We start from the raw sequence: 27273 nt of genomic DNA, 5'->3' as shown, positions 1-27273 counted from the left end.
AACCTGAACAGTTCAACCAATTTTTGGTAGTCATGCAGGCCTCCCTTAAAAGAAAAGAGCTCTGTCTCAAGATGACTCCCTGCTTAAATAAAAAGGTTAAATCAATTCCTCGGATACTCCTTAAAATGTCTGAAATGCACTGACGAACCCTAGCAACAAGGTTCCAATGCCTACCTCGATCACTGTATTGACTAGGATTTCCAGAGTGAAAATGACGCTTGAATATAAAATCATTCAGTTTTCTACACATTGAAGACACATCTTAAGACACTTTAATTTCATTATCATATACACATCAAGAAAAACGCACTGCTTTTGATAAATGACTCAATGCTCCGATCCACAGACAGAACTCAATGGTAGTGTCACAGGTTCAGCATACAGCTGAGCGGTCTCCATATCAAACACTTTGAAAGAGGACAGAAAAAGACAAGACTACCCCCTATTGGCTAAAAGGGGCACAGTACATAACCATTGCTACAAACCTATAATAATATGTAAGGCATTATTTATACATCACAGACTTGATTGCAAATAGCACTTGACAAACCACTAATGATTGAATAGTTACAGAATTGTCAGCATCCACCAGTTTAAGTCAAGAGACCGAAAGTGTATCGTCCGATTCAACGGCAGCAAAACATTTCTCAGCCTCCCGTGACGGAGTTTAGAAGCCAGAGCAAACTTCTCTATGGAAGTCAGATTTCCACTTTTAGTAGATGAAAAGGACTCTGGTTCGCGGGAGAGTAGAAAACGAGTCAGCCATTTTGCGTATCTTGGCGTAGTTGATGAATCCTCTGAGGAAGAGCAGGAATCCTGGAAGACAGAATACAGGAGTCATTTTTCTACAATGTTTTTTGGGGCAGCAAGTCAACTCCCAGCATCAAACAAGGCATTCTTGCTAGTGTGAGTGTTACATCTCCATGCATACTGTCCATTCAATAGATACTAGAGTTGAATGGCGGGAACACTGTTACCGAGATTTACCTCCCAAAACCACTCTTTTCCTGGGAAAAATAACTGCAAGAAATCGGTAAATTATAATACATTATTTATATGAACAGCATGGCGTGAGCTGGAACTGTTAAATTATATGAGGTGTCTAAATCTGCCTTCTCTACGGCCCCTGCATGATGAATCATCAACGCTCAGGATGGGCACAGACCCATCTCAGATTGGAGCGCAGTTCACAAATGCATGCAGATCTTCTCATCATGGTAACTGTTTTTCTTGTGACGGGTAGGCCTACATTTGCGGCAGCATAGTCTATAATATAAAGATCGAATGTGCGTCTAATTTACCCAACTCCACCTGGCTTTCAGGGTCACATTTTATTTAAAGTAAAGCTTTTTTAATTTATTGCAGCTGCAGAGTTTTAAAAACAGCCCATCACTCAAATATCGTTGCTTTAAATCTCTCATTGCATTCAAAAGAGATAACCCAGTTCTAGAGTGATATATAGGCCTATATGTCCTGGCCTACCTCTTTCAGGGATTACATTTAATGCCGTATTAGCCTTATATGTTTTAAAATTAATGATGGCTTATGAATAATAAGCTTCTAACTTATAGCCTCCGTCTCTTGTGCAATACGCAAGCACCTGTGCTCCACTAGCCTCGTAAAAAAAAAAAAACACTCCTTAGCTCTTGGAGTCCCATGCAGGAAAAGCTAGACTAGAATAGCTTGCTGGACATTTTTTATACCAATAGACTTTTCAAAAAGAGGTAGCAATTGTGTATGCTGAATGTTAAATAAAGCAGCCAATAGAAATCACGGGTAGTTTGAAAGAGAAAACGCACGATGGCAGTAGGCTACAGCAGTTATTTATTTAGACCCATAACTATTCAATTATCTTCATCAAGAGAAGTGAGATCCTTCTCCATCTGATTCTAGTCTTATAATATTCAAGGATGTCATTAGAATGACGAAGATAAGGACAACAAAACATAATTGAACTGTTGAAAGCGAGGAAGAAATTAAACAATAGAAAGAGCCTACTAGGCTAATAACATTAGGAATATTATAAATATATACACATTCTTCAAAGTAGCCACTCCTTGCCTTGAGAGAATTGCAAACTCTTGGCATTATCTCAACCAGCTTCACCTGGAATGCTTTTCAACAGTCTTGGAGTTTCCACATATGCTGAGCACTTGTTGGCTGCTTTTTTCACTCTGCTGTCCAACTCAAACTATTTCAATTGCGTTGAAGTCAGCTGATTGCGGAGGCCAGGTCATCTGCTGCAGCACTGCATCACTCTCATTCTTTGTCAAAAAAACGTTTAATTTAACTAGGCAAGTCAGATAAGAACAAATTCTTATTTACAATGACTGCCTACACCAGCCAAACCGGACGCTGGGCCAATTGTGCTCCGCCCTATGGGACTCCCAATCACGGAGGGTTATGATACCCTGGTTCGAATCCAGGCTGTGTCTCTAGTGACGCCTCAAGCACTGAGATGCAGTGCCATAGATTGCTGCGCCACTTGGGAGGTGTGTTGAGTCATTGTCCTGTTGAAAAACAAATGATAGTGGGACTAAGTGCAAACCAGATGGGATGGCGTATCTCTGCAGAATGCTGTGGTAGCCATGCTGGTTAAGTGTGCATTGAATTCTAAATAAATCACAAGTGTCAACAGCAATGCACCCCCACACCACCTCCTCCATGCTTCATGGTGGGAACCACACATCAGATCACCCATTCACCTGCTCGGTCTCTCACAAAGACACAGCAGTTGGAAACAAAAATCTCAAATTTGGACAAATCGGACCAAAACGACAGATTTCCACCGGTCTAATGTCCATTGCTTGTGTTTCTTGGCCCAAGCAAGTCTTCTTATTATTGGCATCCTTCAGTAGTGGTTTATTTGCAACAATTTGATCATGAAGGCCTGATTCACACAGCCTCCTCTAAACAGTTCATGTGTATGCTACTTGAACTCTGAAGCATTTATTTGGGCTGCCATTATCGGAGGCTGGTAACTCTAATGAACTGATCCTCTGCAGCAGAGGTAACGCTGGGTCTTCCTTTCCTGTGGCGGTTCTCATGAGAGGCTGTTTCATCATAGTGCTTGATGGTTTTTGCAACTGCACTTGAAGAAACTATCAAAGTTCTTGACATATTTCAGAATGACTGACCTTTGTGTCGTAACTTCTTTGGGATAGTGGGCGGTATTTTGACGTCCGGATGAAAAGCGTGCCCAAAGAAAACTGCCTGCTACTCAGGCCCAGAAGCTAGGATATGCATATAATTAGTAGATTTGGATAGAAAATCTAAAACTGTTAAAATAACGTCTGAGTATAACAGAACTGAAATGGCAGGCGAAACCCAGAGGACAAACCCCCCCCCCCACCCCCCTAAAAGTAATCCTACCACTGATTTCAATGCCTGGCACTTTTATAATAGGGGAAATTGTGCCCGATTGCAGTTCCTAGGGCTTCCACTAGATGTCAGTCTTTAGAAAGAGTTTCAGAATGTTTTTTGGAAAAATGAGCCAGAAATGGTAGTTTTTCTAGGTGCCTCCCATTTTGGCTGTAGTGTTTCCATGCGCGTGAATGCGAGCGCGTTCTTTGGTACTTTTCTCCTGTAAAGACAACGATTCTCCATCTTAAATTGTATTGTTTATTTGCGTATTAGGGTACCTAAGGATTGATTATAAACGTTGATTGACTTGTTTGGATTAGTTTATTGGTAACGTTTGGGATTCATTTTGTATGCATTCTGAAGGAGGGAAACCGGGTGGATTATTGACTGAAGTGCGGCAGCTAAACTGAGTTAAGGATATAATAAAAGGACTTTATGGAATAAAAGGACCATTTGTAATGTAACTGGGACCTTTTGGAGTGCCAACAAAAGAATATCTTCAAAGGCTTATATTATGTCGCTATTTCTGACTTTCAACTCCCTGGTTGAAAATGATTTGTTATGCTTTTGTGTGCTGGGCGCTGTCCTCAGATAATCGCATGGTTTGCTTTCGCCGTAAAGCCTTTTTGAAATATGACACGGCGGCTGGATTAACAAGTTAAGCTTTATATTGATGTATTGCACTTGTGATTTCATGAAAAGTTTAATATTTATCGTCATATAATTTGAATTTGTCGCTCTGCAATTTCACAGGAAGTTTTCGAAAACACTAGCGTACCACTATTCTGCAAGAAGTTAAAGTAATGGACTGTCATTTCACTTTCCTTATTTGAGCTGTTCTTGCCTTAATATGGTATTTTACCAAATAGGGCCATCTTCTGTATACCACCCCAACCATGTCACAACAACTGATTGGCTCAAATCCATTAAGGAAAGAAATTCCACAAATTAACAAGGCACACTTGAAATTCCACAACATACAGTGATCGCTACATAAATAGTCATATTAAACATTCATGAAAATACAAGTCTCACACATGTATCGAACGCCTAGAATCTTGCTAATCCAACTGAGTTGTCAGATTTAAAAAAGGAATTACTGCGAAAGAATACGATGCGATTATCTGAGCATAGAGCCCCATAAAAAAAAACAATTTTAACCAGCACAGGCATAACATAATCACAAACTGCATTAAAATAAATCGTTTACCTTTGACGATCTTCGTCTGTTTGCAATTCCAATGCTCATTGTTACACAATGAATGATCCTTTGTTTGATAAAATCTGTTTTTATAGCATGACACGAAACATTTTGTGAACCGCTTGTGTCGTGAATTCCGTCTCATTCCATTTGACGACACATTCAAGGTAAATAACCCACACAGAACGTGAGTTTTCCAGTCATGTTTGGTTTCACTGCAATCAACTGGTTTGTTTGTAACACAATCAAACGTGATGGGCCATTTCGTGGGATGTATTGACTGAAAGAAACCGATTTGAAGACAAGTCATGACATCATTGTGCACCAATGATTTGCCCGCTGTTTCGTTGATTGACTGTCTTTTAACCCAATGACCACTGGTCGTCTTGAAATCTAGCTGGGTAGATAGCCAATGAGCTGAGCTAAACGGCAATACGCCATGTTTATGTGTTGCAAGACCAACCCATGTAGTAAGCTCCAGCGTAAAGTGAGTCATTCGCTATTGAAGTTTCATACCGGAAGGAGAAACACGTTACGCACTGCATTGTTTGGTGAAAGCGCAGATTCAGCTGTTTATATATCAATCATTATGACGAGTAAGTCAGGGAAAGCTAAATCTAAGTCTAGACAAAATTATCCAGCCCCTTTACTTTCAGTGCAGCAAACTCTCTCCAGAAGTTCAGTGAGGATCTCTGAATGATCCAATGTTGACCTAAATGACTAATGATGATAAATACAATCCACCTGTGTGTAATCAAGTCTCCGTATAAATGCACCTGCACTGTGATAGTCTCAGAGGTCCGTTAAAAGCGCAGAGAGCATCATGAAGAACAAGGAACACACCAGGCAGGTCCGAGATACTGTTGTGAAGAGGTTTAAAGCCGGATTTGGATACAAAAACATTTCCCAAGCTTTAAACATCCCAAGGAGCACTGTGCAAGCGATAATATTGAAATGGAAGGAGTATCAGACCACTGCAAATCTACCAAGACCTGGCCGTCCCTCTAAACTTTCAGCTCATACAAGGAGAAGACTGATCAGAGATGCAGCCAAGAGGCCCATGATCACTCTGGATGAACTACAGAGATCTACAGCTGAGGTGGGACACTCTGTCCATAGGACAACAATCAGTCGTATATTGCACAAATCTGGCCTTTATGGAAGAGTGGCAAGAAGAAAGCCATTTCTTAAAGATATCCATAAAAAGTGTCGTTTAAAGTTTGCCACAAGCCACCTGGGAGACACACCAAACATGTGGAAGAAGGTGCTCTGGTCAGATGAAACCAAAATTGAACTTTTTGGCAACAATGCAAAATGTTATGTTTGGCGTAAAAGCAACACAGCTCATCACCCTGAACACACCGTCCCCACTGTCAAACATGGTGGTGGCAGCATCATGGTTTGGGCCTGCTTTTCTTCAGCAGGGACAGGGAAGATGGTTCAAATTGATGGGAAGATGGATGGAGCCAAATACAGGACCATTCTGGAAGAAAACCTGATGGAGTCTGCAAAAGACCTGAGACTGGGACGGAGATTTGTCTTCCAACAAGACAATGATCCAAAACATAAAGCTAAATCTACAATGGAATGGTTCGAAAATAAACATATCCAGGTGTTAGAATGGCGTCAAAGTCAAAGTCCAGACCTGAATCCAATCGAGAATCTGTGGAAAGAACTGAAAACTGCTGTTCACAAATGCTCTCCATCCAACCTCACTGAGCTCGAGCTGTTTTGCAAGGAGGAATGGGAAACAATTTCAGTCTCTCGATGTGCAAAACTGATAGAGACATACCCCAAGCGACTTACAGCTGTAATCGCAGCAAAAGGTGGCGCTACAAAGTATTAACTTAAGGGGGCTGAATATTTTTGCACGCCCAATTTTTCAGTTTTTGATTTGTTAAAAAAAGTTTGAAATATCCAATAAATGTCGTTCCACTTCATGATTGTGTCCCACTTGTTGATTCTTCACAAAAAAATACAGTTTTATATCTTTATGTTTGAAGCCTGAAATGTGGCAAAAGGTCGCAAAGTTCAAGGGGGCCGAATACTTTCGCAAGGCACTGTATCTATTTATTATACCTGTTGATACAGGGCTCATATGTGAAACCATTCTAACTGAACATTTTCTTTCACAGTGACACTGACTCCGAATGGGAGTCCTATCCGGTGTCCTGTGTGAATTTAAGTATGCTCTCTCTAATTCTCTCTCTCGGAGGACCTGATCCCTAGGACCATGCGTCAGGACTACCTGGCATAATGACTCCTTGCTGTCCCCAGTCCACTTGGCCTTGCCACTGTTCCAGTTTCAACTGTTCTGCCTGCGGCTATGGAACCCTAAACTGTTCATTTTTACTCTTGAGGTGCTGTCCTGTTGCACCCTCTACAACCACTGTGATCTCCACCCGGCACAGCTAGAAGAGGACTGGCCACCCCTCAAAGCCTGGTTCCTCTCTAGGTTTCTTCCTAGGTTTTTCCTTTCTAGAGAGTTTTTCCTAGCCACCGTGCTTCTACACCTGCATTGCTTGCTGTTTGGGCTTTTAGGCTGGGTTTCTGTACAGCACTTTGAGATATTAGCTGATGTATGAAGGGCTATATAAATTGATTTGATTTGATAGAGGACTGAGGGTCTTCCAAATATTGAAAGTGTGTAAATAGTTACCCATGTTATTTTGTAAATGTATATATTTTTTTCATATTTTTTAATCAATAATTATTAGAATACCATTTTGATATTTTGTATATAGATATTTGTTTCAAAATGTATACCTTCACCAATTTGGCCACTTGGGTACATTTGGGCAACTTGTGTGGGACACCTGGGTGACTTCATGATAAATGTCATGTAGCACACTCATTTTGGAAGTTATCATTCTGAAACTTTGTACAAGTACTGTTGCCCTCTTGTATTTTTCACTGAAATTGTCCCCATCGTATATTTTTCACTGAAATTGTCCCCATCATCCTATCTGAATGTTTGTTTTATCTTGTTCATTTTAAAACTTAAAAAAAAGTTGTTTTTATCTAAACCAGAACTATTGTGTTATACTCTCCTACATTCAATTCACATGTACACAAACTTCAGAGTGTTTTCTTTCAAATGGTAACACTAATATGCATATCCTTGGTTCTGTGCCTGAGCTACAGGCTGTTAGATTTGGGTATGTCTTCAGGCGGAAATTGCACAAAGTAGGGGGGAGCTGTAAAGAGGTTAATGAAGCTGCCAGTTGAGGACTTGTGAGGAATCTGTTTCTCAAAGTAGAAACTAATGTACTTGTCCTCCTGCTCAGCTGTGCAGCGGGGCCTCTCACTTCTATTCTGGTTAAAGCCAATTTCCGCTGTTCTGTGAAGGGAGTAGAACACAGTGTTGTAAGAGATCTTCAGTTTCTTGGCAATTTCTCACATGGAAGAGCCTTCATTTCTCAGAACAAGAATAGACTGACGAGTTTCAGAAGAAAGTACTTTGTTTCTGGCCATTTTGAGGCTGTAATCGAACCCACAAGGGCTGATGCTCCAGATTCAACTAGTCTAAATGCGGACAGTTATATTGCTTCTTTAAATCAGGACAGTTTTCAGATGTGCTAACATACTTGCAAAAGGGTTTTCTAATGATCAATTAGCCTTTTAAAATGATAAACCTGGATTAGCTATTACAACGTGCCATTGGAACACAGGAGTGATGGTTGCTGATAATGGGCCTCTGTACACCTATTTAGGTATTCCATTAAAAAACAGTTGTTTCCAGCTACAATAGTCATTCAGAACATTAACAATGTCTACACTATTTTTGATCAATGTTATTTTAAAATGGACAAAAAAAAAGTGAGTCTTTCAAAAACAAGGATATTTAAGTGACCCCACTTTTGAATGGTAGTGTGTGTGTCAGCTTACCAATTATACAAATAGGCCCTACTATATTTAAAAATTAAAATTGAATTCTCTAGCTAACTTTGTAGGCCGCATGTGCGGACCCAGAATCGCATGTTCTCTCCCTGCGTTATCATGGTTTGAACGATGTGCCTAATTCAAGTCCATATAATACAATACAGTTCACACTCAAAAAGATTGGCCTACTGAAGATGGGTAAATAAAATAAATGAAACTAAGAGAACATATAAGATACATCTATGGGCTTTTCTGTTGTGCAGTAGCCTACATCATATATGTATTGGATAACACTACAATCATTTGAGCTTGAGCTCATTAAAATGTAATTCATGTATGGCTCAGGAAGCTTCAGGCTTGAATTAATCAAATCCAGGCATATAAAAAGTATTTAGTCAGCCACCAATTGTGCAAGGTCTCCCACTTAAAAAGATGAGGCCTGTAATTTTCATCATAGGTACACTTCAACTATGACAGACAAAATAAGAAGAAAAAAAATCCAGAAAATCACATTGTAGGATTTTCTATGAATTTATTTGCAAATTATGGTGGAAAATAAGTATTTTTGGCTCTCACAGACCTGTAACTTCTTTATGAGGCTCCTCTGTCCTCCACTTGTTACCTGTATTAATGGCACCTGTTTGAACTTGTTATCAGTATAAGACACCTGTCCACAACCTCAAACAGTCACACTCCAAACTCCACTATGACCAAGACCAAAGAGCTGTCAAATGATACCAGAAACAAAACTGTAGACCTGCACCAGGCTGGGAAGACTGAATCTGCAATAAGCAAGCAGCTTGGTTTGAAGAAATCAACTGTGGGAGCAATTATTAGGAAATGGAAGACATACAAGACCACTGATAATCTCCCTCGATCTGGGGCTCCACGCAAGATCTCACCCCGTGGGGTCAAAATGATCACAAGAACGATGAGCAAAAGTCCCAGAACCACACGGGGGGACCTAGTGAATGACCTGCAGAGAGCTGGGACCAAAGTAACAAAGCCTACCATCAGTAACACACTACGCCGCCAGGGACTCAAATCCTGCAGTGCCAGACGTGTCCCCCTGCTTAAGCACCGCCCACGCAACGAAGGAGTGGCTTCGTAAGAAGCATTTCAAGGTCCGGGAGTGGCCTAGTCAGTCTCCAGATCTCAACCCCATAGACAATCTTTGGTAGGGAGTTGAAAGTCTGTGTTGCCCAGCAACAGCCCCAAAACATCACTGCTCTAGAGGAGATCTGCATGGAGGAATGGGCCAAAATACCAGCAACAGTGTGTGAAAACCTTGTGAAGACTCACAGAAAACGTTTGACCTCTGTCATTGCCAACAAATGGGTATATAACAAAGTATTGAGAAACTTTTGTTATTGACCAAATACTTATTTTCCACCATAATTTGCAAATAAATTCATTACAAATCCTACAATGTAATTTTCTGGATTTTTCTTCTCTCATTTTGTCTGTCATAGTTGAAGTGTACCTATGATGAAAATTACAAGCCACTCATCTTTTTAAGTGGGAGAACTTGCACAATAATGGTGGCTGACTAAATACTTTTTTGCCCCACTGTACCTATTTATATGCTTTAATTATTATTTAATGCTTTTGAATGACACTTCCGTTTTTTAGCGGGAAATACTGGGTTAACGAGGAGAAAAGTGATTTATTCTCAGGATGGAACATTTGTAAAATATTCAAACCTAATAGATACCGCTGGGTATTTCTATAACTAAAAAAATGGGGCCAATGTGTGACAATTAGGATTTTTTCAAATCTATATGGTTTGAAACAAATAGAATGGACTTGTGCAGTTCCATGTGCACTTAGGAATAAAGTGAATATATGCAAATTAGCCCACCAATACACCAACATAGGTCTAGGACTATACATCCTTTAAGCAGGGTTCCAACAGACATTGTCAAGTCATTCAAGGACTTTAAGAGACTTTCCCAAGCACTTAATTGTAATTTCCAAGGCCCTCAACATTACACAATTGTATAATTGTACATATAGGGCCAACGCAGGGACACATAATAAAGCCATGAATAGCCGTAGCATTAATCTCACCATCTGAAACTCACTAACGCAGTTTTTACAATGAGAGAGTGACCAAAAACTGTTTCTTTTTTAATGAAAGGATTTGTATGGAAAACCAAGTTGATGCCAACAGATGTCGTCCTCGTAATAACCACACATGGTTTTACTGCAAGAGGAGCGCAACACCTTCCAATCGATGGGAAACAAACGAAAGTGGCCACATCTCTCACAAAAACAAATAAGTATGAGGGACCAGGAGAACTTATAAACTGGCTACAATAACTTTTTATGCACCAAATAGAGGAAATGTCATTTTAAGAAGGTAGGCGTATTACAGTACTTGAATTTCTGAGCTCCAAATTCAAGTAGGCTACTTCAAGCCTTTTGTATGGTTTAAAATTGCAGGTCTAACATGGAAAACGAAATGTATGTTGTTATTTCATTACCAGATCATATCATGAATAAGCCCATTATCATTATATCCAGAATAATAACTAGGAATAGCGTTTGGGTGTTGCGTACTAGTCTATCCTACACAATTGTGCACAGTAGACTCAGCGTCCAATCCAAGGCATAAAAACATTAACTTTCTGCTTTTTTGTTTAATCTAACGAGACCCTGCTGTAAATCAAGCAGACAACAGATCAACATAAATTCTCCAGGGATATTAGATCCAATGTGGATCCAGGCAAAACTGTCTTCACCGGCATAACGAATGAAACACTTAAATATTATGGACATTCCTCACAAGCACCTTTTTCCCAGCACTTGGACTGTTGTTGCATCGCATGTGCTTCCACAACAGCTGTTCATCACGTGACTGTCATTCTGAAAATGTCTTCCTGTATCACCATGTAACTAATCAGCTGGACACCAACTGCGCATCCAACAAGTATTATGCATAATTAAAGAAAAACCACATTAATGACAGTATCGATTTAGGTTTTAAGCATCAAAGGTGACTTCCAGTTAGAAACATTTGATTTCGCAATGCATACATGATTATGTGCCCATGAAAACTGTTTTCACCCCGTAACATAAGGAGACACGAAATGTTAAGTAGTTACACTGAATTTCTGAGATCTCTATACAAAAAATAAAATATATAAATATACACTGCTCAAAAAAATAAAGGGAACACTTAAACAACACAATGTAACTCAAAGTCAAATCACACTTCTGTGAAATCAAACTGTCCACTTAGGAAGCAAAACTGATTGACAATACATTTCACATGCGGTTGTGCAAATGGAATAGACAACAGGTGGAAATTATAGGCAATTAGCAAGACACCCCCAATAAAGGAGTGGTTCTGCAGGTGGGGACCACAGACCACTTCCTATGCTTCCTGGCTGATGTTTTGGTCACTTTTGAATGCTGGCGGTGGTTTCACTCTAGTGGTAGCATGAGACGGAGTCTACAACCCACACAAGTGGTTCAGGTAGTGCAGCTCATCCAGGATGGCACATCAATGCGAGCTGTGGCAAGAAGGTTTGCTGTGTCTGTCAGCATAGTGTCCAGAGCATGGAGGCGCTACCAGGAGACAGGACAGTACATCAGGAGACGTGGAGGAGGCCGTAGGAGGGCAACAACCCAGCAGCAGGACCGCTACCGCCGCGTTTGTGCAAAGAGGAGCACTGCCAGAGCCCTGCAAAATGACCTCCAGCAGGCCACAAATGTGCATGTGTCTGCTCAAACGGTCAGAAACACGACTCCATGAGGGCCCGATGTCCACAGGTGGGGATTGTGCTTACAAGCCCAACACCGTGCAGGACGTTTTTAATTTGCCAGAGAACACCAAGATTGGCAAATTCGCCACTGGCAACTTGTGTTCTTTACAGATGAAAGCAGGTTCACACTGAGCACGTGACAGACGTGACAGTCTGGAGCCGGCGTGGAGAACGTTCTGCTGCCTGCAACATCCTCCAGCATGACCGATTTGGCAGTGGGTCAGTCATGGTGTGGCGGGGCATTTCTTTGGGGGGCCTCCATGTGCTCGCCAGAGGTAGCCTGACTGCAATTAGGTACCGAGATGAGATCCTCAGACCGCTTGTGAGACCATAGGCTGGTGCGGTTGGCCCTGGGTTCCTCCTAATGCAAGACAATGCTAGACCTCATGTGGCTGGAGTGTGTCAGCAGTTCCTGCAAGAGGAAGGCATTGATGCTATGGACCGGCCCGCCCGTTCTCCAGACCTGAATCCAATTGAGCACATCTGGGACATCATGTCTCGCTCCATCCACCAACGCCACACACACTACTGAGCCTCATTTTGACTTGTTTTAAGGACATTACATCAAAGTTGGATCAGCCTGTAGTGTGGTTTTCCACTTTAATTTTGCATGGGACTCCAAATCCAGACCTCCATGGGTTGATAAATTTGATTTCCGTTGATAATTTGTGATTTTGTTGTCGGCACATTCAACTATGTTAAGAAAAAAGTATTTAATAAGAATATTTCATTCATTCAGATCTAGGATGTTATTTTAGTGTTCCCTTTATTTTTTTGAGCAGTGTATATAAATAAAACTGTCCGATAGTTAAATCTCATTTAGTTAACTGATTATTGCTTAATATATGATATAATTTACATTGCCATAAACACACGGTTTATGTAATGTTTTATGTAACAATTTGACAAATCCGTCAACATAGGTTTTAAAATCAACTCGTGAATTTTTATTGAAAATAGCTCTGATCCCCATTTATTTATTAATGTAAATGAAAATAAACTGGCAGATTATTATCAATGACTTAACAGCTATAACAAGTTGTCCAGTGTAGGAAATCCTCACTGGTACCCTAATTTATAAGACCCCTCTAAACCAATGCATTTACATGTCTAGTACTACAATTGAAAACAACAAACAGAGAAGTGGTTGTACCTACCCATTACCAGGAACACCCACCACAGCCAGTACTGCCCATCAAAGTACCCAGGGAAGTAGGTGGAGAACTGGGTAAAAAAAAAAAACATTAACAGATAAGTTGACCGCTCAGAGTAAACATGAACGTGATCTTGGGTTCTGGAAGAGGGAAACCTACATCAAACTGAAGTGCTTTGCCATCAGATCACTACTCCAAGATGCCAACTTTGATTGTTGGGAAAGAGCTCAAGTTAAGCATGTCACTGCAGTGTTTTACACTCGCTGTATCCTGTGCATGTGACAATAAAAATTGAAACTAAAGCTCAGAGGGCGTTGGTAGTGATATCTTGTGTAAAATAAATAAATATATAGGCACGCACTAAATATTGCCTGGCCACGCCCACAGACGGTAGTTTCTCCTCTGCAATGAGTCTGGATCTGAGTACCTCCCTGACCCTTCACCATGGGTTGGGACATAGCCACATGGGTAAAGCGGAGGTTAGAAAATGCATTATTGGCTTTGATACACGGATTAGTTAGACACGATCCAAATCGTGCCCCTAGTCACCACAAACGACTTCAAATGATTGCAGTCTCAGACTAAAGAATGTAGCAATCTACAGAACAGCGGAATCATTTAGCGGGTGTTGTCAGGCTACTGTAAATATGCTCCCAATAGTTGAATGGGTAAACTGAAATGTTAGTGATATGTTACCCGGACGATGAGGATCCACTTGATGAGTGACAGGCCGAAGCCAGAGATGGCTCCGTAGCGGCCAGCTGCTGAGGTGGTCAGACAGAAGGACAGGAAGAAACCGATCCAGTTGAAGAGGAATGCCACTGAAGAGTAGAGAGAAGGGGCTTTAAAAACAGACCTGTGCATATGGTCGAATAGGATGGGCTGTTTCAACACAAATACTATTCTTAGATCACATCAATACCTTTATCATCAAATAAATACATGACGCGCCTCTTCATTTTGCTTGATGTATTATACTAAACCCAGTCTTCACCAAGGTGGAGAAGATTCAACGTCAAGATGTGACTTACTAAAAAAGGTCAACATGAAAATCCCATCGTTGCCTATCTGTAGCTGGTCCGCATCCTCAAAGTCATCCCTGGCTGCAAAGTCATCATCCTGCAGAGATAAAGCAATGGTGGAGAATATCATCAAGTCATTTTTAATGATGGAAACCTCATAGCACTATATCAACCAAGACAGCAAACATTTATGCTACGAACACGTTCTCTTTACATTGCCCTAATGTAGTGGATGTACAAGTTATTCAGCTGGAGATGTTTCAATTCAAATTGTCATTTTGATTTTACATTTACCTTTATTTAAACTAGGCAAGTCGATTAAGAACAAATTCTTATTTACAATGACGGCCTACCCCGGCCAAACCCTAACAACGCTGGGCCAACTGTGCGCCACCCTATGGTACTCCTGATCACGACTGGTTGTGTTACAGCCCGGAATTAAACCAGGGTCTGTAGTGACGCCTCTAGCACTGCAACGCAGTGCCTTAGACCGCTGTACCACTCGGGAGTCAATGTAGTTATAAGAATAACATTTAATGTCCCATCAGGAAATACAGCCGCTCTACAGGCCGACAAACGGGTCTCTGCAAATGGCTGCCACATCCTTTTCTTATGGTACTATTCTATTCCACACACGTCCACAGCATTACTGTCGAGTTAGTACATCAAAAGTCTCCAAACGTTCCATGCTGTACACATAGCACGCAGTGTGGCAAAAATACAGACCAGTCATTTAAATGGACGACACGTAAGCTGGTAAGGCAAAAACTTTCCCACTAGAGGGGATAGATGAGCCATCGCTCTCAGGGCGTGTCCGACAGTGATTATTAGGGCGTGCCTGCCAACAACGCGTGACCCACCATTTCAAAACAGACTCGACCTATACCGAGTACAGTATACAGTGCCTTCGGAGAGTATTCAGACCACGTGACTTTTTACACATTACAGCCTTACTCTAAAATGGATTAAATCTACACACAATACCCTGTAATAACAAAGCAAAAACCGTTTGACATTTTTGCTAATTTATTAAAAATACGAACCTTAAAAAGCTCACATTGACATAAGTATTCAGACCCTTTACTCAGTACTTTGTTGAAGCACATTTGGCAGCAATTACAGCACTGAGTCTTCTAGGATATGACGCTACAATCTTGGCACATCTGTAATTGGGGAGTTTCTCCCATTCTTCTCTGCAGAACCTCTCAAGCGCTGTCAGGTTGGATGGGGAGCATTGTTGCACAGCTATTTTCAGGTCTCTCCAGAGATGCTCGATCTGGTTCAAGTCCGGGCTCTGGCTGGGCCACTCAAGAACATTCAGAGACTTGTCCCGAAGCCATTCCTGCGTGGTCTTGGCTGTGTGCTTAGGGCCGTTGTCCTGTTGGAAGGTGAACCTTTGCCCCAGGCTGAGGTCCTGAGCAGGTTTTCGTCAAGGAGCTCTCTGTACTTTGCTCTGCTCATCTTTGCCCCAATCCTGACTAGTCTCCCAGTCCCTGCCGCTGAAAAACATCCCCACAGCATGATGCTGCCACCACCATGCTTCACCGTAGGGATGGTGCCAGGTTTCCTTCACATGAGACACTTGACATTCAGGCCAAAGAGTTCAATCTTGATTTCATCAGACCAGAGAATCTTGTTTCTCATAGTCAGAGTCAGAGTCTTTAGGTGGCTTTTGGCAAAGCTCCAAGGAGGCTCTGTGGCTTTTACTGAGGAATGGATTCCGTCTTGCCAATCTACCATAAAGGCCGGATTAGTAGATTGCTGTGGAGATGGGAAAATCTGCCATCAGTACAACCATCTCCACAGAGGAACTCTAGAGATCTGTCAGAGAGACCATGGACCTTCTCCCCCGATTGCTCAGTTTGGCCGGGCGGCCAGCTCAAAGAGGAGTCTTGGTGGTTCCAAACTTCTTCCATTTAAGAATGATGGAGGCCACTGTGTTCTTGGGACCTTCAATGCTGCAGGAATGTTTTGGTACCCTTCCCTAGATCTGTGCTTGACATAATCCTGTCCCGGAGCTCTACAGAGAGTTCCTTCGACCTCATGGCTTGGTTTTTGCTCTGACATGCACTGTCAACTGTGGGACCTTATATAGACAGGTGTGCCTTTTTCCAAATCATGTCCAATCAATTTAAATCACAGGTGGACTCCAATCAAGTTGTAGAAACATCTCAAGGATGATCAATGGAAACAGGATGCACCTGACCCTCAATTTCAAGTCTCATAGCAAAGGGTCTGAATGCTGATGTAAATAATATGCGTTTTTATTTTTAATACATTTGCAAACATTTCTAAAAACCTGTTGTTGCATTGTCATTATGGGGTATTCTGTTTAGATTGACGAGGATATCCATTTTAGAATAAGGCTGTAACGTATCAAAATGTGGAACAAGTCTGAATACTTTCCCGAAGGCACTGTATACCTACACACATCCATGGTTAAACAGGCCTACTTTTATATTATATGCAATGGGGTTCATGGAGTCACTTTCAGAAACGAGCCTGCATCCAGCTCAATGTAAATAGTACACAAAACTGAGGCAAGTTTGGTTACTTGGGAAATCAGCCACGCCAATAGACAGGGACTGAATTCCTTTCTGCCACACCCACAACACTGAGGAACAACACAGAACCTGGATGAACAGAAAATAGTCCAGCAAAACCACAAGGGATGGCTATGTGGAGTTTATAGTGCTGGAAGACTCACCCTTTCAGAAACCAAGGGAACATGGACTTCAGCCTTGGTTCGCTCTGCCTCGTCATAGGAAGGGAGAGTTGTGGCCACGTTGTATGATGGTGGCTTGGGGAACCCCCCGTCCTCTTTGTAGTCAAAATAAGCTAAGAGAGGTAAATAAGTTAAATAAGCTACTGTGTTACACTTGAGTGCCATATATCCCTTTTTGGTAGGATAATTGCTGTAACACCATATGTAAACCTAATGCTAGGCTAGCAGGGAAATATCCTCTGTCAAGTATCTTTTTGTATGACTTGTCCTAGTTTAGTTCTAGACTGTAAATGTCCAATGACTCTGGGGGCAAAGGTGAAGACATTGACCCCCAGGCCAACCCATAACACTCCACTGTGATGTGAGTATTTGTGTATGCATTGAACTATTACCTGCATTATCTGCTGCAATGCTGCTGTAAGGGGGTGGGGCTTCAGCTGCCACCTGGAGAACCTCCTCTGGCTCCTCTTCATTGGGCAGCTGAATAGGGGAAGAGTCAATAAACTGGTTATGCCTAGCTGACAGAGAACATCAACATGACCTAGTGAAGAGATCAGTTCAAGCCCTGGAGATACTGCTCTTGTTTTATTCAGGCTCTAAGCTAAAGGGTCAGGCGAGTACATATTATATATAGCAGACTTCTGGACCAGAACACAAAATACAGAACGCTGGCCGTTCTCAGTAGATCACCTGTCGCGATTCAGCATGTAGAATCATCAGGAAATTAACAGAAAATGAAGGCTGATGTTCTGTAATCAGAAGAGAAGAGGCTGTGCACTGTTGACGTTTGCTGTTTCGTTCCCTCTCGTCAAATAAAAAGAAGAAGTGGTCACACTCGGTTTCAGCATCACGCTTTGACAGAAACTCACATGACCACCTACTTATTTGACAAAATGGCAAGCAGACAGTTCCCCATTTTGGTTGTTATTTCTTTCATTAGCATAACAGGTCACTGAACGATCTATGGGAACTCCTTCCCGCGATATGATTGAAAAAGCATAATATCAGGTGACGATCACTATAAAATGAGGTATGGTGCGACTAACTGTTTTCCTCACCATCCCGGAGTGCAACTTCAACTGCCCCAAACAGAACTTGATCATTCCCAAAATTAAAATACAATTTCTTTTATTTTGATGTTTTGATATGCCAACATGGGGCTAGGACTAGGTCATTTGCAGGGCTTTTAAGGTAATTGGTGTATATTTCATAACCTTCATTTGTTAAGAAAAACTTTTAGCATCTCGTGGTATATTGTTTAATTTATTTTGTGACATGAGTCTTTTATATCAAAATATCACAGATGAGACAAATGTTCACCTGCCCCTTTAAGGGCGGGAGGTTACCGTAGTAATGCGACTCCAGTCATGCTTGTGCCTCTGACTAGTATCCGGGGTGCTTCTCTTCCCTAGCAGTTGAAAGTAAACATTGAAAAACAACCTAGCTTGTGAACAAAACAATATAAATAGCCAAGGAACACAAGCTCAAAGTCTCACTTCTGTAGACTATATGCCTGTGCGCAGCAATTCTAAAAATGAATATGTCACTCAGCTCTTCACGTGTGCGCACACAATCCCCAGCCAGGCAGTGTTGCAGCGCGAGGCAGAAATGCTTTCAACATTTTACTGTGTGCATTCGGTTAAGGAGATACAACCATATTCTCTAGAATACCATAGTAGCTAGCCATAGCATACAGACAATGCAAATGGCACAGCAACTCCCTGCACGCGAAATATCCGCTCCGGGCTGGCGGACCCGCAGACGAGCTGGGAGAGTCAAATGTGCATTCTAATAGACCTACTTGCCCAACATTGGAATTATATTCTAATATTATACATTTTCATAACCTAAATCATTACATATGCGATGCCGAGCCAGACATAGCACTGTTTGAAACCTGGACGTTTTACATTGCATATCTTACCTTGCTTCTAATAGACTACATCCCAAATCCGACCACAGAAACAAAGCAGACTTTCTGATATGCCATTGAAAGCATTCTTCTACTGCCCAAAGTCAGTAAGGCAGAATTCTATTGTTGCATCTTCAGATATTCTCTAAGTTTCTACCATTGGTCTGTATATCCATCCCTGTCGCATTATAAAAACTGCTCGCATCAGGTACGTGTTAGAGAATGGTGTTTAAACATTTTAGGATGCCCTTAATTTCGAGCCCTGGCTGTGAGTAGTTGATTTGTTTGTTTGTTTTGTTATTAAAAAGTTAGATTTATTTTTCCCCCACACACAAAAAAATACAAATAAAACATTGTACAGCATAAAAACATTTGAGCATGGACATCCAGACATATCCTCCAACATAGCACATACACAATCAAATAGTATCTCACAAGCTACAACACAGAACTAAATGGGTTCACAAGCCATCACTTCCCAGTTTTAGGAATTGTTGATTTTGATCTAATCTAGACCCATGTCATTGTTGTGCTGGCCCATACTAGCTACCTTGTATTGTTTTTTTGTCAGGAATTTCCATCCTTGTGTGTTCGCTAGCTAGCTAGTTATCGGGATATACTCGAAGCTACCGCAAAAGTTAGCTCGTAGCTAGCTAGCTAAATTAGCCACACATAGGTACCTAGTTGGTGGTTGTTGACCCGCCATGCTGGGCCAGTCCCTGCACACTAGCCCGTTGATCTAGCATTCCAATTCCCTCACTTGGAGTTCTGCTGTGACCACAGTGCTCAGCGGTGCTGTAGGCTACCAGTCCTCGCTTGACCAAGTCCACCAACGCTGAGACTGACAGTCCACTCTTGACTGCCAGTCAGATGGCTTCATATAGGCGGGAGTCTCGACTCCGAAGCACAACGGGTACTTTCTAAGCAGCCAAAGCCAATACCGAGGCAATCGAAGCATACAGAGACAAAAAGCTACGTTGTTACCTTTTTCTTGGAACACTTCTCTTGTGTGAAATCCATTATTTCCACACTGATTCAGTGCTGTATACAGGATGTCATGTCAACAGTGCGAAAAACAACTCTCAGCCTCAGATGAACACACACTTCTTTGCTTGGGAGCTGAACATGCTCAAGCGGACAGGGTAGAAGCTCATGCACTGTCAGAAATTCAAACCAAGATCATTGAAATCTCGACTTGCGCACTTTGCATCAAATGAGTCTACCACACCCGGCAAACACTCCAGGTCTAATGACGGGTCTCACTCCCCTCGTGATCCACCGCTCAATACACACCATAGCTCATCCTTGCCAGGGTACAAATTGACACACAGATGCCCAATGAGATTAAATTCAACCTTTATTTAACTAGGGAAGTCAGTTAAAGAACAACTGCTTATTTACAATCACGGCCTACCCCGGCCAATTGTGCGCCGCACTATGGGACTCCCAATCACGGCCTGAGGTTCGAATCCAGGCTGTATCACCAGGGACTGTAGTGATGCCTCTTGCACTGAGATGTAGTGCCTTACACCGTCTAAGGTCTACCCTTAAGCACATCCTGGCCAGGCTTCCCATGCCGGTACCAAACCCCTACATCTGAAAAGAGCGTGGTTGCGGAATCGGATGACACTGATGTACTGTCCAAAAGAGCCTCCTACTCTTATGACAGACTATGAGCACTAATGATGATGATGCTGCCGTCATGTACCATAGCTCTAGTATCGTCTAAGCCTGCCTGTCTGGTAGCGACGGTCGACCAGAAAATACATTTGTCTGAAATATTTGAGAGGGCAAGCAGGAACTTCAACGTGGAACATGCACCTACTGCCATGGCATCCACATCCAAGTTTGATCAATTCAGTTTTTTAAAAGACAGACATCATCCCGTTCAAAGATTTGGCGTGCTCCAAGGCACTTGGTTTTGGCCATTTCCCCCATGTGGATAAATCATTTGCTTCACTTGTCCTGCCTGCTTTTCTCTCTTTTCAGACAAAGAGCTGCCTAACAAACAATGCAGGGCATCTGATTGCATCCTACGCAGGACACATGACAGCACTGCTTCAGCCAAAAGGCTTAGCAATTTAGCAGCGATAGTGGCCTTCAATTAGAAGGAACTGCAGGAACGCAGAGAAGCACAGATGGAGCTTAATTTCAAACCATAGAATGCATCAGCAAGCAAACCATTACTCACGTCCCACAGCCTTAACTGGGATTCCAAGAAACCAGACTCAAACACTCAGCCCTACCGAAGAGGTGGAGCACAACATAGCCCAAGATGCAGAAGCGCACCATATGCAGGCGGTGTCCCCTCTGCACCACAGCGCGCAGAGCCTCGGTCCTGATGGTGCGTTTCTGCATCTTGGTCTATGTAGTGAAACACTGTTTCCTTGAGCACCACCTTTCCAGCTGGAAAAGGTCAACGAGTGTTACACACTCTACGTAAGGCTACACACTACAACATCTTTTTTGACTCCCACTCTTCAGGAGGGTCTTAAACAACAGCTCACAACCCTGCTCAAAAGCAAACACTTTGCTCAGAAATCTCCTTGCTCCTGAAAAAACATGGAATTGAAGAAGTAGAACCAGCACAACAAAACTGCAGGATCTACGCAATATTTTTTGGTGCCAAATCTGAGATTTGAGTTCTACCCTTCAGCCTTTCAGCAGGTGTATCTCATTGAGCATCCCCAAAGCCAACACCTCATTCGGCCGCCTTTCGTTCCAGTACTCTGCTGCCTGTGACTGGAACGATTTGCAAAAATCGCTGAAGTTGGAGACTTTTATCTCCCTCACCAACTTCAAACATCAGCTATCTGAGCAGCTAACCGATCGCTGCAGCTGTACATAATCTATTGGTAAATAGCCCACCCATTTTCACCTACCTCATCCCCACAGTTTTTATTTACCTTTCTGCTCTTTTGCACACAAATATCTCTACCTGTACATGATCATCTGATCATTTATCACTCCAGTGTTAATCTGCAATATTGTAATTATTCGCCTACCTCCTCATGCCTTTTGCACACATTGTACATAGACTCCCCTTTTTTTTCTCTACTGTGTTATTGACTTGTTAATTGTTTACTCCATGTGTAACTCTGTGTTGTCTGTTCACTCTGCTATGCTTTATCTTGGCCAGGTCGCAGTTGCAAATGAGAACCTGTTCTCAACTAGCCTACCTGGTTAAATAAAGGTGTTCTCAACTAGCCTACCTGGTTAAATAAAGGTGAAATAATTTTTTTTTTTTTTTAAATAAATAAAAAGTGCATAAGTGAAGCGCTAGCCCCCCCCAATCGCCAAGCAGGTGTCAGGGTCCTGAACTCCTTAGACGATTGGCTAATATGTGCAGGGTCACAAAGTCTTGGCACACACATCCATGGTCCCACCACCTCTGAGTTGGGACTAACAATGAACTTGGAAAATAGTTCTCTGGTACCCACTCAGTGTGTGCACTTCCTGGGCTTGACATTTGACACTCAAATCATGCGAGCAACACTCTCTCCAGAAAGAGTGATATATTTGAAAAACACAAAAAAGTACCCATTTCGATGAATTGCTGGAGGAGAGAAATACAATGGTGGCACCCAACACGTCAAATTCCCAGTGTAGTTCTTCTAACTGCATTTCATAACCGGGTGACTGACCAGAAGCCTTCCAAAAGGGATGGGGAGCAGTCTGGAAATCAGTCATGATTACATGGTGTATGGTCAGCACTAGAGGTCGACCGATTAATCAAAATGGCCGATTAATTAGGGCCAATTTCAAGTTTTCATAACAATCGGAAATCTGTATTTTTGGACAATATATATTTTTTTACACCTTTATTTAAGTAGGCAAGTCAGTTAAGAACACATTCTTATTTTCAATGACGGCCTAGGAACGGTGGGTTAACTGCTTTGTTCAGGGGCAGAACGACAGATTTTTACCTTGTCAGCTCGGGGATTCAAACCTGCAAACTTACGGTTAACTAGTCCAACGCTCTAACCACCTGCCTCTCATTGCACTCCAGGAGGAGCCTGCCTGTTACGCAAATGCAGTAAGAAGCAAAGGTAAGTTGCTAGCTAGCATTAAACTTATCTTATAAAAAACAATCAATCATAATCACTAGTTAACTACACATGGTTGATGATATTACTAGTCTATCTAGCGTGTCCTGCGTTGCATATAATCAATGCGGTAGGCATTCGCGAAAAAGGACTGTCGTTGCTCCAACGTGTACCTAACCATAAACAGCAATGCCTTTCTTAAACTCAATACACAAGTATATATTTTTTAAACATGCATATTTAGTTAATATTGCCTGCTAACGTGAATTTCTTTGTCACTTTTCTTGCACCAGAGTCAGGGGATATGCAGCAGTTTGGGCCGCCTGGCTCGTTGTGAACTGTGTGAAGACTTTCTTCCTAACAAAGACAGACAACTTCGCCAAACGGGGGTTGATTTAACAAAAGCGCATTTGCGGAAAAAAAAGCACAATATTTGCACAACTGTACCTAACCATAAGCATTAATGCCTTTCTTAAAATCAATACGCAGAAGTACATGTTTTTAAACCTGCATATTTAGCTAAAAGAAATCCAGGTTAGCAGGCAATATTAACCAGGTGAAATTGTGTCACTTTTTTTGCGTTCATTGCACGCAGAGTCAGGGTATATGCAACAGTTTGGGCCGCCTGGCTCATTGAGAACTAATTTGCCAAAACGTTACGTAATTATGACATCACATTGAAGGTTGTGCAATGTAACAGGAATATTTAGACTCATGGATGCCACCCGTTAGATAAAATAAGGAACGGTTCCGTATTTCACTGAAAGAATAAATGTTTTGTTTTCGAGATGATAGTTTCCGGATTCGACCATATTAATGACCTATGGCTCGTATTTCTGTGTGTTATGTTATAATTAAGTCTATTATTTGATAGAGCAGTCGGACTGAGCGATGGTAGGCACCAGCAGGCTCGTAAGCATTCATTCAAACAGAAATTCTGTCAGCAGCTCTTCGTAATGCTTAAAGAATTGCGCTGTTTATTACTTCAAGCCTATCAACTCCAGAGATTAGGCTGGTGTAACCAATGTGAAATGGCTAGCTAGTTAGCGGGGTGCACGTTAATAGCATTTCAAACGTCACTCGCTCTGAGACTTGGAGTAGTTGTTCCCCTTGCTCTGCATGGGTAACGCTGCTTCGAGGGTGGCTGTTGTCGATGTGTTCCTGGTTCGAGCCAAGGGAGGAGCGAGGAGAGGGACGGAAGCTATACTGTTACACTGGCAATACTAAAGTGCCTATAAGAACATCCAATAGTCAAAGGTATATGAAATACAAATCGTATAGAGAGAAATAGTCCTATAATAACTACAACCTAAAACTTCTTACCTGGGAATATTGAAGACAGATATGAAAGCTGGTGGTTCCTTTTAACATGTTCTCATGTTCTGAGCAAGAAACTTAAACGTTAGCTTTCTTACATGGCACATATTGCACTTTTACTTTCTTCTCCAACACTTTGCAATATTTAAACCAAATTGAACATGTTTCATTATTTATTTGAGGCTAAATTGATTTTATTGATATATTATATTAAGTTAAAATAAGTGTTCATTCAGTATTGTTGTAATTGTCATTATTACAAATAAATCAAATTTCTTAATTTAAAAAATATATATTTTATTTATTTATTATTAGTGTTATTATTATTTATTTTGTTAATTATTACTTTTATTTTTTTATTTAAAAATCGGCCGATTAATTGGTATCTGCTTTTTTTGGGGTCCTCCAATAAATCGGTATCGGCGTAATAATCGTAATCGGTCAACCTCTAGTCAGCACCATGGACAAAGGCTCACATCGATGAGCTGGAGCTCAAGGTGATTCACTTTGCACTCTGGCACTTCCTCCCAGTACTGAGAGGACGGATACGGGACAGAGAACACAACTGGTGGTTTCACACATCAACTGCACCAGGTAACTACTGCTTTGGGCAAACAGACACCTCACATTCTTCAGAGCAATATTTTATTTATCAGTTATTTTACCAGGTAAGTTGACTGAGAACACGTTTTCATTTGCAGCAATGACCTGGGGAATAGTTACAGGGGAGAGGATGGGGATGAATGAGCCAATTGTAAACTGGGGATTATTAGGTGACCGTGATGGTTTGAGGGCAAGATTGGGAATTTAGCCAGGACACCGGGGTTAACACCCCTACTCTTACGATAAGTGCCATGGGATCTTTAATGTCCTCAGAGAGTCAGGACACCCGTTTAACATCCCATCCGAAAGACGGCACCCGACACAGGGCAATGTCCCCAATCACTGCCCTGGGGCATTGGGATATTTGTATTTATTTTTTAGACCAGAGGAAGAGTGCCTCCTACTGGTCCTCCAACACCACTTCCAGCAGCATCTGGTCTCCCATCCAGGAACTGACCAGAACCAACCCTGCTTAGCTTCAGAAGCAAGCCAACAGTGGTACGCAGGGTGGTTTGCTAGTGGCAAATACACCTGCCAGGGGTGGAGAATCAGGCAGCAGGCCTCTCTCCAGAGGAGGTCCACTTCCTTCAGACTGGAGGATATATCCCACAGTAGTGGCAATATCTGGGCATGATTCAGAAGGGCCGTTGCCAATCTGTTAGCATCGCAAGACTCAACCCATTGTCCTATGTTGTTCTCCATAAAGGGTCCAGCAGGTGTGTTCTCTGGAGTGATGAATCACGCTTCAACATCAGGCAGTCAGAACGACAAATCTGAGTTTGGCGTATGCCAGGAGAACGCTACCTACCCTAATGCATAATGACAAAATGTACACTTTGGTGGAGGAGGAATCATGGTTTGGGCTAGGCCCCTTAGTTCCAGTGAAGGGAAATCTTAAAGCTACAGCATACAACTACATTCTAAACAATTCTGTGCTTCCAACTTTATGGCAAGTTTTGGGACAGACCTTTCCTGTTTCAGCAGGACAATGCACCCGTGCACAAAGCAAGGTCCATAGATAAATGGTTTGTCGAGATCAGTGTGGAAGAACTTGACTGACCTGCACAGAGCCCAGACCTCAACCCCATTTTACACCTTTGGGATTAATTGGAGCGCCAACTGCAAACCAGGCCTAATCACCTAACATCAAGGCCTGCAGCAATGTTCCAACATATAGTGGAAAGCCTTCTCAGAAAAGTGGAAGCTGCTATAGCAACAAAGGTTGGACCAACTCCATATTAACGCCCATGATTTTAGAATGAGATGTTCTATGAGCAGTTGTCCACATACTTTTGGTCATGTTGAGCGGCGCAGCGGCCTAAGGCACTGCCTCTCAGTGCTAAAGGCGTCACTACACACCTGGGTTCAAACCTAGGCAGAAGCCAGCCGTGACCGGGAGACCCACGAGGCGGCGCACAATCGGTCCAGTGTCGTCCGGGTTGGGCCTGTCCTTGTCCGGGTTGGGCCGGCAAGGATGTCCTTGTCCCATCACGCTCTAGCCACTCCTTGTGGCGGGCTGGGCGTATGCACGCTGACCTCGGTCGTCAGTTATATGGTGTTTCCTTCGACACATAGGTGTGGTTGGCTTCCGGGTTAAGCGAACAGTGTGTCAAAAAGCAGTGCGGCTTGACAGGGTCATGTTTCGGGGGAGGACGCATGGCTCTCCGTACGGGAGTTGCAGCGATGGGACTAGACTAACTACTACCAATTGGATATCACGAAACTGGGGAGACATGGGAGTAAATTTTTTAAATATCAAATAAAATGTAGTGTAGCTTGTTATAGCTAGCATTATTAGCTAACGTTAGTTACACTATCAAAACATTACCATTACGAAAGTTGACCAAGTTAGCAAAATGCATTGCTAACCAAGAAAACAACGACTACCATGTTAATGTAGCTATAAAGCATCATGACGTGTTTATATTAATTTGTTAACTGACGTTTCAATCATGGTGCCATTCAAAACAACGAGGCCTAGCTAGAGCCATCCCATCACCAGTGTTTCTTGCAAACCTCTAACTAACGTTTGCTAGCTGTTAGCTAATGCTTGCCAACGTTAACTCAAAGACACGACAAACGTTTTACTCACCTGCTGATATCTAGCGCTTGGCTCAGACATCCTGATATGAACAGAGGAAAATCCTTGTATTTAAACAATAAATCAATTAGATTATCACCAATGTAACGTTATTCAATTCAGAAATTATAGCTGTAATGTAAACTCTTTCCTCCGGACACTGTCTCTGGTCAGGTCCCTCCCCTCGTTGTTTCTTCT

At 42.1% G+C, this 27273-nt stretch overlaps 1 protein-coding gene across 3 annotated transcripts; it reads right to left on the bottom strand.

Annotated features, from left to right (window-relative positions):
• Positions 1-249: 249 nt before the first annotated feature.
• On the bottom strand, positions 250-27273 carry LOC115136230 (NEDD4 family-interacting protein 1-like). Of its 3 annotated transcripts, none has more exons than XM_029671806.2 (7): positions 27088-27273; positions 17510-17597; positions 17100-17230; positions 14402-14489; positions 14067-14191; positions 13374-13440; positions 250-816 (listed from the first exon to the last, which is right to left on the bottom strand). In XM_029671806.2, the coding sequence occupies exons 1-7, from the start codon at positions 27115-27117 to the stop codon at positions 713-715; spliced, it is 633 nt and encodes a 210-aa protein (XP_029527666.1). In that variant the 5' UTR covers positions 27118-27273; the 3' UTR covers positions 250-712. The 3 variants fall into 3 exon arrangements, with proteins under 3 accessions (XP_029527666.1, XP_029527665.1, XP_029527667.1); XM_029671805.2 differs by lacking the exon at positions 27088-27273 and adding an exon at positions 20014-20183; XM_029671807.2 differs by lacking the exon at positions 27088-27273 and adding an exon at positions 17808-17914.

The sequence above is a fragment of the Oncorhynchus nerka genome, linkage group LG10, assembly GCF_034236695.1.
Source record: "Oncorhynchus nerka isolate Pitt River linkage group LG10, Oner_Uvic_2.0, whole genome shotgun sequence".
Classification (NCBI taxonomy): domain Eukaryota; kingdom Metazoa; phylum Chordata; class Actinopteri; order Salmoniformes; family Salmonidae; genus Oncorhynchus; species Oncorhynchus nerka.
Note: the sequence above shows the minus strand (reverse complement) of the source record. Positions and strands in the feature narration are given on the sequence as shown.

What these genes read in the sequence shown, in the direction of transcription:
- LOC115136230 (XM_029671805.2), bottom strand. Translation starts at nt 20,049, where the DNA reads ATGGATTTCACACAAGAGAAGTGTTCCAAGAAAAAG. An exon ending in AGAAGTGTTCCAAGAAAAAG is followed by an intron (nt 17,598 to 20,013) that starts GTAACAACGTAG and finishes TCCCCTATTCAG; the next exon opens with CTGCCCAATGAAGAGGAGCC. An exon ending in TTCCCTTGGTTTCTGAAAGG is followed by an intron (nt 14,490 to 17,099) that starts GTGAGTCTTCCA and finishes TTATCTCTGCAG; the next exon opens with GATGATGACTTTGCAGCCAG.